Consider the following 14,633-nt stretch of genomic DNA (forward strand, 5'->3'; position numbering starts at 1 on the left):
CTTGCTTTTATATTGTAGTCCTCTCAAAATGAATGCTAACATTGTATTTCCCTTCCTTACTACCAATGCAACTTGCAAGTTAACCTTTAGGGAATCCTGCACTAAGACTCCCAAGTCCCTTTGCACCTCCAATTTCTGAATTCTCTCTCTGTCTTGAAAATAGTCTATGCTTTTATTCCTTCGACCAAAGTGCATGACCATACACTGCCCTACACTGTATTCCATCTGCCACTTCTTTGCCCATTCTCCCATTCTGTCCAAGTCCTTCTGCTTCTTCAACACTACCTGCCCTTCCACCTATCTTTGTATCACCTGCAAATTTGGCCACAAAGCCATCAATTCTATAATCTAGATCATTATAATATAACATGAAAAGTAGTAGACCCAACGCAGACCCCTGTGGAACACCACCAGTCACTGGCAGCCAACCAGAAAATGCCCCCTTTATTCCCACTCTTTGCCTTCTGCCCGTCAGCCAATCTTCTATCCATGCTAGTACCTTTCCTGTAATACTATGGGCTCCTATCCTGTTTAGCAGCCTCATGTGTGGCACCTCATCAAAGGCCTTCTGAAAGTCCAGTAAACAACATCCACTGACTGTCCTTTGTCTATCCTGCCTGTTACTTCCTCAAAGAATTCCAATGGATTTGTCAGGCAAGATCTCCCCTTAAGGAAACCATGCTGACTTCGGCCTATTTTATCATCTGCTTCCAAGTACCCAGAAACCGCATCCTTCATAATGGACTTTAACATCTTACCAACCACGGAAGTCAGGCGAACTGGCCTTTAATTTCCTGTCTTTTGCCTCTCTCCCTTCTTAAAGAGTGAAGTGACATTTGTGATTTTCTAGTCCTCTGGAACTATTCCTGACTCTAGTGATTCTTGAAAGATCACTTCTAATGCCTCCACAATCTCTTCAGCCACCCCTTCCAGAATTGTGGGGTGGAGTCCATCCGGTCCAGGTGACTTATCCACCTTCAGATCTTTCAGCTTCCAAACACCTTTTCCTTAGTAATAGTGACGACGCTCACTTCTGCCCGACTCTCTTGAATTTCAGCCATGTTGCTGGTGTCTTCCACAGTGAAGACTGACGCAAAATACTTATTCAGTTCATTTGCCATTTCTTTGTTCCCCATTACTACTTCTCCAGCATCATTTTCCAGTGGTGTGATGTCCACTCTTGCCTCTCTTTAATCTTGATATATCTGATAAAACTTTTGGTATCCTTTTTTATATCATTGGCTAGCTTACCTTCATATTTCATATTTTCTCCCCTTATTGCTTTTTTAGTTGCCTTCTGTTGGTTTTTAAAAGCTTCCCAATCCCCTATCTTCCTGCTAATTTCTGCAATATTGTATGCCCTCTCTTTTGCTTTTATGCTATCTTTGATTTCCCTTGTCAGCCAATACATTTGATTTTAGCTTCTCCCTCTCAGATTGCAGGGTGAATTCTATCATATTATGATCACCGCCTCCTAAACATTAAGCTCCCTAATCAAATCTGGTTCATTGCACAACACCAAATCCAGAATTGCCTTTTCCCCAGTGGGCTCGACCACAAACTGCTCCAAAAAGCCATCTCGTAGGCATTCTACAAATTCCTTCTCTTGGGATCAAGTGCCAACCTGATTTACCTGCATATTGAAGTCCCCCATGACCGCCATAACATTGTCCTTCTTACAAGCCTTTTCTATTTCCTGTTGTAATTTGTACCCCACATCCTGGATACTATTTGGAGATATGTATATAATTCCCATCAGGGTCTTTTTACCCTTGCAGTTACTTGATTCTACCCATGTCACTTCTTGCTAAGGATTTGATTTCATTTTTTACCAACAGAGCCACCCCACCCCTTCTGCCCACCTGTCTGTCTTTTCAATAGGATGTGTATCCTTGGTTATTTAGCTCCCAGCTGTGCCCTTCTTTCAGCCACATCTCTGTGATGCCCACACTGTTGTACCTGCCAATTTCTAACTGCACTATAAGCTCATCTGCCCTGCTTTGTATACTGTGTGCATTCAAATATAACACCTTCAGTCCTGTATTCACCACTCCTCAAATTTGTCTCCATGTTGCCTGAAGTTAAATTCTTATCCCTTTCTAAACTTACTGTCTTGTTTTTTTATTCTGGAGACTTCAGTAACCTCTCCTGTACTCTCCTTCCCTTTTACTTTATCCATACTTTCCAATCTGTTGAACCCACACCCCTACTATTCAGTTTAAAGCCCTATCCACAGCCCGAGTTATGTGATTTGCCAGGACCCTGGTCCCAGCATGGTTCAGGTGGAGCCTATCACATCGGAAAAGCTCCCTCCTTCCACAATACTGCTGCCAATGTCCCACAAATTCAAACCCACTTCTCACACACCAACCTTTGAGCCACACATTTAACTCTGTGATCTTATTGACCCTGTGCTAATTCGCACATGGCTCAGAGAGCAATCCAGAAATTATTAATTTTTTGGTTCTGCTTTTTAATTTAGTCTAAATGCTCAAATTCCCTTAGCAGAATCTCTTTTCTTGTTCTACTTATGTTGTTGGTACCCACATAGATCATGACAACTGGATCTTTCCCCTCCCATTCCAGATTCCTCTGCAAGTCAGATCAGATGTCCCAAACCCGGGCACCAGGCAGGCAACACAGCCTTCGGAACTCTCAATCCTTGAGACACAGAATTGTATCTATTCCCCTGACTATACTATCCCCAATCACAACTACATGTTTCTTCTCTCCCCCCTCTTGAATGGCTCCCTGAACTGTGGTGCCACAGTTTGGTTGCTCATCCTTCGTACAGTTCCCACTCTCACCCACACAGTGAGAAAGAATCTCAGACCTGTTGGACAAGCTCACGGGCTGAAGCTCCTCCAGCACTACCTCTTGGATCCCCCTACCTGCCTCTCTCACAGTCACACCCTCTTGTCCCTGACCACAGACTGAATTTGAAGTAGTTAATCTAGTGGGTGTAACTGCCTCCTGAAACACAGCATCCAGGTAACTCTCTCCTACCTTGATGTGTCACAGTATTTGAAGCTCAGAGTCCAGGTCATCAACTTCAAACAACCAACACTTGCTGCAGATGGGGTCACATGGAACCACAAAGGGGTCCACCAGCTCCCACATATTTCAGTTACAACACATCACCTGATACTGCATCCCTACTTTATTTAATTAGTAATAATTTAATGTCTTTTTATTTAACTACCATAAAAAACCTTATCAGTTCTTATCTGCTACTCACCTGTGCCTCCTCGGCAAAGCCTCAGATTGCCACTCCTACACTGTCACAATGGCTGCTCCAAAATGGCTCAAAGGTCATTGGGTCCAGAATCTTTGCTAAACTTTAATCTGACAGTCATCAGACACAAGTTCATCAAAACTAAAAAATGGTATTCATTAAACCAATTGTTCAATTGCTGGTTAGATTAGTTTCTCCTGAGACAAAATGTCATTGCTGCAATTTACCTGCTGAATGGTATAGTAAGTAGTTGATTGGGTTGAGAATCTCATATTGCCTTCCACATCCATAGATGCCATATTTTCATCTTCAGTCGCAGAACCAAACACATCAGCTTCGACAACAACTCCTGCCGCAAGCAGCGAAACCACAGGTACATTAATGCCACACAAGAATCCACTGCTCAGTCTTTGCAAAGATACATTCGTTATCGACAGAACTGACAAGCAACACATAATGCTTGATCATTGTGTCTGCATATTATCCCCAGAGTGGCCAAATCCCAGATCACTTCACTGTTTGTTACTGTGAATTATTGAATAATTCTAGAGACATCCCACAGTGCAGTCAGGAGACTTTTCACAAAAGATGCTTAAAATCCTTGAAGGAGTAAAACTATGTTGTCATTTGCTTTATCACTTGCTATGTCACGCAAGCTTCTTCAGCTGGGAAATAACAGTAGCTCCATGGCATCAGTTAGCACAAAGGAGTTGGCATGACTGAAATATCTGTCATCAGAAAGGAAATCATGGAATTGTAGTCAGCTTAGAGGTTGAAGGGCATTTTATACAATTCATGAGAAGAGCTATGAGAGTACTGCCATGGATTTCAACTGACTCTTCTCTGCATATTTCTAGTTTCTACAACTTCCAATCCTGCAAGAGGAAGCACGTCCACAGATCAAAGTACAACTATGACCCGTTCTACAACTGAGTCAACATCAGTGCTGACAGGTACCGTCAATTGCAATCTAAAAACCCAAAAACAGGCAAGGGAAATTTAAAAACGGTTGAAGAATGTATCTTTGCAAAGACTGAGCAGTGGATTCTTGTCCTAACTTTCTACAGCTTTCACCCATGCTTTGAATGAAATCAGTAAAGCAAAACCAGCCAAGTTCAAAATATCTGTGGAAATTAAGGTGCAGTGAGAAACTGAGTTGCAGCAGCATTCGAGGCACATCAAAAACATCCCTTTGATTTAATCTATGAAATGGCTGGTCAAGTCAAATACCTAAAGGATGCAGAATTCAAAATTAAATTGCAAATATCGATTGAAACTCACTTGCACAATTTCAAAACAATCACTTGAAGACAACAACATTATATATTGTGGAATAACATGCTAACATTATACAGCATATTCCAAAGATATATTTCCATGCCAGTCTTTGATCTGACAGTCATCAGATGCATGTTCATCAGAACAAAAAATGCAATACACAAAACCAATTGTTTAATTGCTGGTGAGATTTATTTCTCCTCAGTTTTGACTGTCTCTGCTGCAATTTACCTGCTCCATATTACAGTAAGGAGGTCATTGGGTCCAGAATCTCATATTGCCTTTCACATCCACAGATATGATATTTACATCTTCAGTTACAGAACCAAGCACATCAACGGAAACTTCTTCGACAACATCTCCTGCCACAAACAGTGAAATCCCAGGTACAATTATGCTAAACAAGAATACACTGCTCGGTATGGTAGAGTAAGGAGGATCATTAGATCAAGAATCTGATCCAACATTTCACATTCATAAATGCCATTTTATCATCTTTAATCTCAGAACTCGGCACACGAGCTGCAAATTCTTACACCACACCATCTGCCACAAGTCATGAAGCAACAGGTACCATAATACAACAACAAGAGCCACAGTCCAATCTTTCCAAAGATATGTTAATTTTCAATACAAGTGACAAGCAATAGACCATGCCTGACAATTGTACCTGCAAACTTAACCCAAATTGGCCAAACTGCAGACCGCTATACAGTTGCACACGGCAAATTATTGGACATAGCATAGTGCAATCAGGAGCATATTAAAGCATTGATTAACTCCCCTGAAAGTATGTAATTCTATTCATTCGATGGATCACTTGTGATACTATGGGAGCATCTTCAGTTGTAAGAAAGCAGCAGCTCCATGGCACTAAGGTCACATTGGTGATTGCATGATGGTAATATTAGTCCTCAGCAAGGAAATCAAACAAATAAAATCAGCATGGACACCTCAGGCCATGCAATACAACTTATAAGATCACAAATGACAGTGCTGCCATGTGGTTTACTGATATTTCTCTACATATTTCTAGCTTTGACAACTACTGAAACAACAGGACAGAGCACGTCCACAGAGCAAAGTACAACTTCGATATAATAATACAACATCAATATCCACTATCTAAACTTTCCAAGTATATGTTAATTATCAAGACAAATGACAAGCTGTAGACAATGCCTGATAAATGTGACTGCAAACTTTCCCCAAATTGGACAAACCTCAGACAACTTTGCAGTTGCACGGGACAATTATTGGACAACTCAATTGATATAGCATAGTGCAAACAGAAAATATAAAAAAGTTGAGTAATTTCCCTGGAAGTACATAATTCTGTCCATTGGCTTTATCACTTGTGATATCATGGAAGCTTCTTCAACAGGAAAGCAGCCACGGCACCTGTTATCACATCCATGATTGCTTTATGGTAACATAAGTACTCAAGAAGGAAATCAAACGAATGAAGTTAGCTTAGACTTCTCAGGCCATGCAATACACTTTATAAGAATATAAATGAGAGTGCTGCCATGTGCTTTACTGATATTACTCTACATATTTCTAGCATCTATATTTTCCGAAAATGCAGGAGTGAACACATCCACAGAGCAAAGTACAACTTTGACCCCTTATACTACTGAATCAACATCAACAGTGACAGGTACCATCATTTGCAACCAACTCCTCCAAAAGTTGGCAAGGGAGATCCAAAGATAGAAACAAAAGTTGTCTTGTCAACCTGATCTCCTGCAGGTTTCTCCAACTCTCCAGCATTCAAAAACTGTAATGAATTAAACCTGGCCAAAAATATAATGTCAAACAAAATCAAATTGTGTTAAAAGATCAAGTTAAAAAAAACATAATTTAATGCTCAGAAATGGCGAGTTGAGTGAGGTATCTAATGCAGGTAGAATTAAAAATCAAATTGCAAATATTGGTTGAACTATGAATGCAGAATTTCAGAACAATCACTTGAAAATGACGACATTATACAGTGTTGAACAGCACGGTAACCATTGAGTGCATAACCAAGAGTAATAATTCCATGACAATATTTTAACTGCTTTTCATTTGAACCATGTTGATCAAAACTCCAAATCCTGTCCTCAAAATGTATTCTTAAATTGCTGGCGAGATTTAGTTCTCCTCAGTTTTCGCTGGCTCTGCTGCAAATAAACCACAATATGGTTGAGTAAAAAGGAAGATTAGATCTGGACTCTGATCCTACCATTCACATTCATAAATGTTGTATTTTCATCTTTAATAAAAGAAACCAGCACGCCAGCTGCCACTTCTTTCACCACAAAATCTGCCAGAAGTGGAGAAACAACAGGTACGATAATACAACACAAATATCCACTGTCTAATCTTTCCAAAGATATGTTAATTATCAATACAAGTGACAAATAATGCCTGATAAATGTACCTGCAAACTTTCCCCAAATTGGACAAACCACAGATCACTTTGCAGTTGAACAGGCAAATTTTTGGACAAATCAATCGATTGTGCATAGTGTAAACAGAATAAGATAAGATAAGATCTTTATTAGTCACATGTACATCGAAACACAACGAAATCCATCTTTTGCATAGAGTGTTCTGGGTACAGCCCGCAAATGTCGCCACACTTCCTGTACCTACATGGCATGCACACTACTTCCTAAACAGTATGTCTTTGGTATATGGGAGGAAACCGGAGCACACAGAGGAAACCCACGAAGTCAGGGAGAGAATGTACAAAGTCCTTACAGACAGCGGCCGGAATTGAACCTGGGTCGCTGGCACTATAATATTGTTATGCTAACGACTATAAATACAAAGTTGAGCAATTTCCCTGAAAGTACGTAATTCTGTCCATTGGCTTTATCACTTGCGATATCATGGAAGCTTCTTCAATTGGAAAGCAGCCACGGTACACCCCATCACATCAATGATTGCGTTCTGGTAACATTAATACTCAAGAAGGAAATCGAACAAATGAAGTAGGCTAAGACTTCGCAGGACGTGCAAAACATTTAATAAGACCACTACTGAGAGTGATGCCATGTGGTTTACTGATATATCTCTGCATATTTCTAGATTCTACATTGTCTGAAACTCCAGGAGTGAGCACATCCACAGAGAAAAGTACAACTTCGACCCATTATCCTACTGAATCAACATCATCAGTGACAGGTACCATCAATTTCAACCAACTCCTCCAAAAGTGGGCGAGGGAAATCCACAAATAGAAACAAAAATTGTCCTGTCAACCTGACCTGATGCAGGTTTCTCCAACTCTCCAGCATTCAGAAACTGAAATCAATTAAACTCAGCCTAGTTCATAATGTCAATCCAAATCAAATTGTGTCGGAAGCTCAAGTTCGTAAAAAGTAATGCATCGTAATGCTGGGAACTGGTCAGTCAAGTGAGGTATCTAATGCGGGCAGAATTCAAAATCAAATTGAAATTTGGGTTGAAATATGGATACAGAATTTCAATACATTCACTTGAAAATGACGACATTATACAGTGTTGAACAGCACGGTAACCATTGAGTGCATATAACCAAGAGTAGTAATTCCATGACAAAGTTTTAACTGATTTTCATTTGAACCATGTTGATCAAAACTCCAAATCCTGTCCTCAAAATCTATTCTTTAATTGGTGGCGAGATTTAATTCTCCTCAGTTTTCGCTGGCTCTGCTGCAAGTAAACCACAATATGGTTGAGTAAAAAAGGACGATTAGATCTGGAATGCGATCTTACCATTCACATTCATAAATGTTGTATTTTCATCTTTAATAACAGAACCCAACACGTCAGCTGCCACTTCTTTCACCACAAAATCTGCCACAAGTGGGGAAACAATAAGTACGATAATAAAACACAAATATCCACTGTCTAATCTTTCCAAAGATATGTTAATTATCAATACAAGTGACAAATAATGCCTGATAAATGTGCCTGCAATCTTTCCCCAAATTGGACAAACCACAGATCACTTTGCAGTTGCACAGGCAAATTTTTGGACAAGTCAATTGATACAGAAAAGTGCAAACAGGATAATTTTCAAAAGTTGATTGATGTGCCTGAAAGTATGTAATTCTGTCCAGTGAATTCATCACTTGCGATATCATGGAAGCTATTTCAATTGGAAAGCAGCCATGGCACCTGTTGTCACATCGGTGATTGCGTGATGGTAACATTATTACTTAAGAAAGAAATCAAACAAATGAAGTTAGCTTAGACTTCTCAGGCCATGCAATAAGACCACAACTGAGAGTGATGCCATGTGGTTTCTTGATATATCTCTGCATATTTCTAGCTTCTGCATCTTCCGAAACTCCAGGAGTGAGCAGATCCACAGAGCAAAGTACAACTTTGACCCCTTATCCTACTGAATCAACATCAACAGTGACAGGTACCATCAATTTCATCCAACTCCTCCAAAAGTGGGCAAGGGAAATCCACAAATAGAAACAAAAATTATCTTGTCAACCTGACCTGATGCAGGTTTCTCCAACTCTCCAGCATTCAGAAACTGCAATAAATTAAAATCAGCCAAATTCATAATGACAATCGAAAACAACTCGTGTTAAAAGATCGAGTTTAAAGAAAGTAAATGCAATTTAATGCGCGGAAGTGGCGAGTCAAGTGAGGTATCTAATGCAGACGGAATTCAAAATCAAACGGAAAATATGGGTTGAAATATGGATACAAAATTTCAACATAGTCACTTGAAAATGACGAAATTATACAGTGCTGAATAGCACGGTAACATTTGAGTGAATGACCAAGAGTAATAATTCCATGACAATGTTTTGCCTGATTTTCATTTGAATCCAGTTGATCAAAATTGCGAAACCTATCCTCAAAATGTATTGTTTAATTGCTGGCGAGATTTAGTTCTCCTCAACTTTGAGTGGCTCTGCTGCAATTTACCCGCAATATGCTTGATTAAAAAGGATCATTAGAGCTGGAATCTGATCCTACCTTTCACATTCATAAATGTCATATTTTCATCTCTATTCACAGAACCCAGCACGCCTGCTACCACTCCTTTCACCGCAACATCTGCCACAAGTGGGAAAACAACAGGTACGAAAATACAACCCAAATATCCACTGTCTAATCTTTCCAAAGATATGATAATTATCAATACAAGTGTCAAATAATGCCTGGTAAATGTGCCTGCAAACTTTCCCCAAATTGGACAAACTGCAGATCACTTTGCGGTTGCACAGGCAAATTATTGGACTAATGAATCGACAGTGCATACTGCAAACAGGATAATATTAAAAAGTTGAGCAATTTCCCTGAAAGTACGTAATTCTGTCCATTGGCTTTATCACTTGCGATATCATGGAAGCTTCTTCAATTGGAAAGCAGCCACGGTACACCCCATCACATCAATGATTGCGTTCTGGTAACATTAATACTCAAGAAGGAAATCGAACAAATGAAGTAGGCTAAGACTTCTCAGGACGTGCAAAACATTTAATAAGACCACTACTGAGAGCGATGCCATGTGGTTTACTGATATATCTCTGCATATTTCTAGATTCTACATTGTCTGAAACTCCAGGAGTGAGCACATCCACAGAGAAAAGTACAACTTCGACCCATTATCCTACTGAATCAACATCATCAGTGACAGGTACCATCAATTTCAACCAACTCCTCCAAAAGTGTACAAGGGAAATCCAGAAATAGAAACAAAAATTGTCCTGTCAACCTGACCTGATGCAGGTTTCTCCAACTCTCCAGCATTCAGAAACTGAAATCAATTAAACTCAGCCTAGTTCATAATGTCAATCCAAATCAAATTGTGTCGGAAGCTCAAGTTCGTAAAAAGTAATGCATCGTAATGCTGGGAACTGGTGAGTCAAGTGAGGTATCTAATGCGGGCAGAATTCAAAATCAAATTGAAATTTGGGTTGAAATATGGATACAGAATTTCAATACATTCACTTGAAAATGACGACATTATACAGTGTTGAACAGCACGGTAACCATTGAGTGCATATAACCAAGAGTAGTAATTCCATGACAAAGTTTTAACTGATTTTCATTTGAACCATGTTGATCAAAACTCCAAATCCTGTCCTCAAAATCTATTCTTTAATTGGTGGCGAGATTTAATTCTCCTCAGTTTTCGCTGGCTCTGCTGCAAGTAAACCACAATATGGTTGAGTAAAAAAGGAAGATTAGATCTGGAATGCGATCTTACCATTCACATTCATAAATGTTGTATTTTCATCTTTAATAACAGAACCCAACAAGTCAGCTGCCACTTCTTTCACCACAAAATCTGCCACAAGTGGGGAAACAATAAGTACGATAATAAAACACAAATATCCACTGTCTAATCTTTCCAAAGATATGTTAATTATCAATACAAGTGACAAATAATGCCTGATAAATGTGCCTGCAATCTTTCCCCAAATTGGACAAACCACAGATCACTTTGCAGTTGCACAGGCAAATTTTTGGACAAGTCAATTGATACAGAAAAGTGCAAACAGGATAATTTTCAAAAGTTGATTGATGTGCCTGAAAGTATGTAATTCTGTCCAGTGAATTCATCACTTGCGATATCATGGAAGCTATTTCAATTGGAAAGCAGCCATGGCACCTGTTGTCACATCGGTGATTGCGTGATGGTAACATTATTACTTAAGAAAGAAATCAAACAAATGAAGTTAGCTTAGACTTCTCAGGCCATGCAATAAGACCACAACTGAGAGTGATGCCATGTGGTTTCTTGATATATCTCTGCATATTTCTAGCTTCTGCATCTTCCGAAACTCCAGGAGTGAGCAGATCCACAGAGCAAAGTACAACTTTGACCCCTTATCCTACTGAATCAACATCAACAGTGACAGGTACCATCAATTTCATCCAACTCCTCCAAAAGTGGGCAAGGGAAATCCACAAATAGAAACAAAAATTATCTTGTCAACCTGACCTGATGCAGGTTTCTCCAACTCTCCAGCATTCAGAAACTGCAATAAATTAAAATCAGCCAAATTCATAATGACAATCGAAAACAACTCGTGTTGAAAGATCGAGTTTAAAGAAAGTAAATGCAATTTAATGCGCGGAAGTGGCGAGTCAAGTGAGGTATCTAATGCAGACGGAATTCAAAATCAAACGGAAAATATGGGTTGAAATATGGATACAAAATTTCAACATAGTCACTTGAAAATGACGAAATTATACAGTGCTGAATAGCACGGTAACATTTGAGTGAATGACCAAGAGTAATAATTCCATGACAATGTTTTGCCTGATTTTCATTTGAATCCAGTTGATCAAAATTGCGAAACCTATCCTCAAAATGTATTGTTTAATTGCTGGCGAGATTTAGTTCTCCTCAACTTTGAGTGGCTCTGCTGCAATTTACCTGCAGTATGTTTGAGTAAAAAAGATAATTCGATCTGGAATCTGATCCTACCTTTCACATTCATAAATGCCGTATTTTCATCTTTTATCACAGAACCCAGCACGCCTGCTACCACTCCTTTCACCGCAACATCTGCCACAAGTGGGAAAACAACAGGTACGAAAATACAACCCAAATATCCACTGTCTAATCTTTCCAAAGATATGATAATTATCAATACAAGTGTCAAATAATGCCTGGTAAATGTGCCTGCAAACTTTCCCCAAATTGGACAAACTGCAGATCACTTTGCGGTTGCACAGGCAAATTATTGGACTAATGAATCGACAGTGCATACTGCAAACAAAATAATTTTAAAAAGTTGAATAATTTCCCTGAAAGTACGTAATTCTGTCAATTGGCTTTATCACTTGCGATATCATGGAAGCTTCTTCAATTGGAAAGCAGCCATGGCACCTGTTATCACATCGATGATTGCGTTATGGTAACATTAGTACTGAAGAAGGAAATCGAACAAGTGAAGTTAGCTTAGACTTCTCAGGCCATGCAATACACTTAACAAGACCACTACTGAGAGCGATGCCATGTGGTTTACTGATATATCTCTGCATATTTCTAGATTCTACATTGTCTGAAACTCCAGGAGTGAGCACATCCACAGAGAAAAGTACAACTTCGACCCATTATCCTACTGAATCAACATCATCAGTGACAGGTACCATCAATTTCAACCAACTCCTCCAAAAGTGGGCAAGGGAAATCCACAAATAGAAACAAAAATTGTCCTGTCAACCTGACCTGATGCAGGTTTCTCCAACTCTCCAGCATTCAGAAACTGAAATCAATTAAACTCAGCCTAGTTCATAATGTCAATCCAAATCAAATTGTGTCGGAAGCTCAAGTTCGTAAAAAGTAATGCATCGTAATGCTGGGAACTGGTGAGTCAAGTGAGGTATCTAATGCGGGCAGAATTCAAAATCAAATTGAAATTTGGGTTGAAATATGGATACAGAATTTCAATACATTCACTTGAAAATGACGACATTATACAGCGTTGAACAGCACGGTAACCATTGAGTGCATATAACCAAGAGTAGTAATTCCATGACAAAGTTTTAACTGATTTTCATTTGAACCATGTTGATCAAAACTCCAAATCCTGTCCTCAAAATCTATTCTTTAATTGGTGGCGAGATTTAATTCTCCTCAGTTTTCGCTGGCTCTGCTGCAAGTAAACCACAATCTGGTTGAGTAAAAAAGGAAGATTAGATCTGGAATGCGATCCTACCATTCACATTCATAAATGTTGTATTTTCATCTTTAATAACAGAACCCAACACGTCAGCTGCCACTTCTTTCACCACAAAATCTGCCACAAGTGGGGAAACAATAAGTACGATAATAAAACACAAATATCCACTGTCTAATCTTTCCAAAGATATGTTAATTATCAATACAAGTGACAAATAATGCCTGATAAATGTGCCTGCAATCTTTCCCCAAATTGGACAAACCACAGATCACTTTGCAGTTGCACAGGCAAATTTTTGGACAAGTCAATTGATACAGAAAAGTGCAAACAGGATAATTTTCAAAAGTTGATTGATGTGCCTGAAAGTATGTAATTCTGTCCAGTGAATTCATCACTTGCGATATCATGGAAGCTATTTCAATTGGAAAGCAGCCATGGCACCTGTTGTCACATCGGTGATTGCGTGATGGTAACATTATTACTTAAGAAAGAAATCAAACAAATGAAGTTAGCTTAGACTTCTCAGGCCATGCAATAAGACCACAACTGTGAGTGATGCCATGTGGTTTCTTGATATATCTCTGCATATTTCTAGCTTCTGCATCTTCCGAAACTCCAGGAGTGAGCAGATCCACAGAGCAAAGTACAACTTTGACCCCTTATCCTACTGAATCAACATCAACAGTGACAGGTACCATCAATTTCATCCAACTCCTCCAAAAGTGGGCAAGGGAAATCCACAAATAGAAACAAAAATTATCTTGTCAACCTGACCTGATGCAGGTTTCTCCAACTCTCCAGCATTCAGAAACTGCAATAAATTAAAATCAGCCAAATTCATAATGACAATCGAAAACAACTCGTGTTAAAAGATCGAGTTTAAAGAAAGTAAATGCAATTTAATGCGCGGAAGTGGCGAGTCAAGTGAGGTATCTAATGCAGACGGAATTCAAAATCAAACGGAAAATATGGGTTGAAATATGGATACAAAATTTCAACATAGTCACTTGAAAATGACGAAATTATACAGTGCTGAATAGCACGGTAACATTTGAGTGAATGACCAAGAGTAATAATTCCATGACAATGTTTTGCCTGATTTTCATTTGAATCCAGTTGATCAAAATTGCGAAACCTATCCTCAAAATGTATTGTTTAATTGCTGGCGAGATTTAGTTCTCCTCAACTTTGAGTGGCTCTGCTGCAATTTACCCGCAATATGCTTGATTAAAAAGGATCATTAGAGCTGGAATCTGATCCTACCTTTCACATTCATAAATGTCATATTTTCATCTCTATTCACAGAACCCAGCACGCCTGCTACCACTCCTTTCACCGCAACATCTGCCACAAGTGGGAAAACAACAGGTACGAAAATACAACCCAAATATCCACTGTCTAATCTTTCCAAAGATATGATAATTATCAATACAAGTGTCAAATAATGCCTGGTAAATGTGCCTGCAAACTTTCCCCAAATT

At 39.1% G+C, this 14,633-nt stretch overlaps 1 protein-coding gene across 1 annotated transcript in view; it reads left to right on the plus strand.

The window, feature by feature from the left end:
- The window catches only part of LOC127571882 (uncharacterized), a 48,631-nt gene that overhangs the window by 14,333 nt on the left and 19,665 nt on the right, over positions 1–14,633 (plus strand). The window contains exons 7-17 of the mRNA XM_052018628.1: positions 4,093–4,188; positions 4,810–4,899; positions 7,592–7,687; positions 8,820–8,915; positions 9,530–9,592; positions 10,056–10,151; positions 11,284–11,379; positions 11,994–12,056; positions 12,520–12,615; positions 13,748–13,843; positions 14,458–14,520. Coding sequence (XP_051874588.1) covers positions 4,093–4,188; positions 4,810–4,899; positions 7,592–7,687; positions 8,820–8,915; positions 9,530–9,592; positions 10,056–10,151; positions 11,284–11,379; positions 11,994–12,056; positions 12,520–12,615; positions 13,748–13,843; positions 14,458–14,520 — 951 coding nt within the window. The remainder of the gene's footprint in view (positions 1–4,092; positions 4,189–4,809; positions 4,900–7,591; positions 7,688–8,819; positions 8,916–9,529; positions 9,593–10,055; positions 10,152–11,283; positions 11,380–11,993; positions 12,057–12,519; positions 12,616–13,747; positions 13,844–14,457; positions 14,521–14,633) is intronic.

This window comes from Pristis pectinata, chromosome 6 (assembly GCF_009764475.1).
Source record: "Pristis pectinata isolate sPriPec2 chromosome 6, sPriPec2.1.pri, whole genome shotgun sequence".
Lineage (NCBI taxonomy): Eukaryota > Metazoa > Chordata > Chondrichthyes > Rhinopristiformes > Pristidae > Pristis > Pristis pectinata.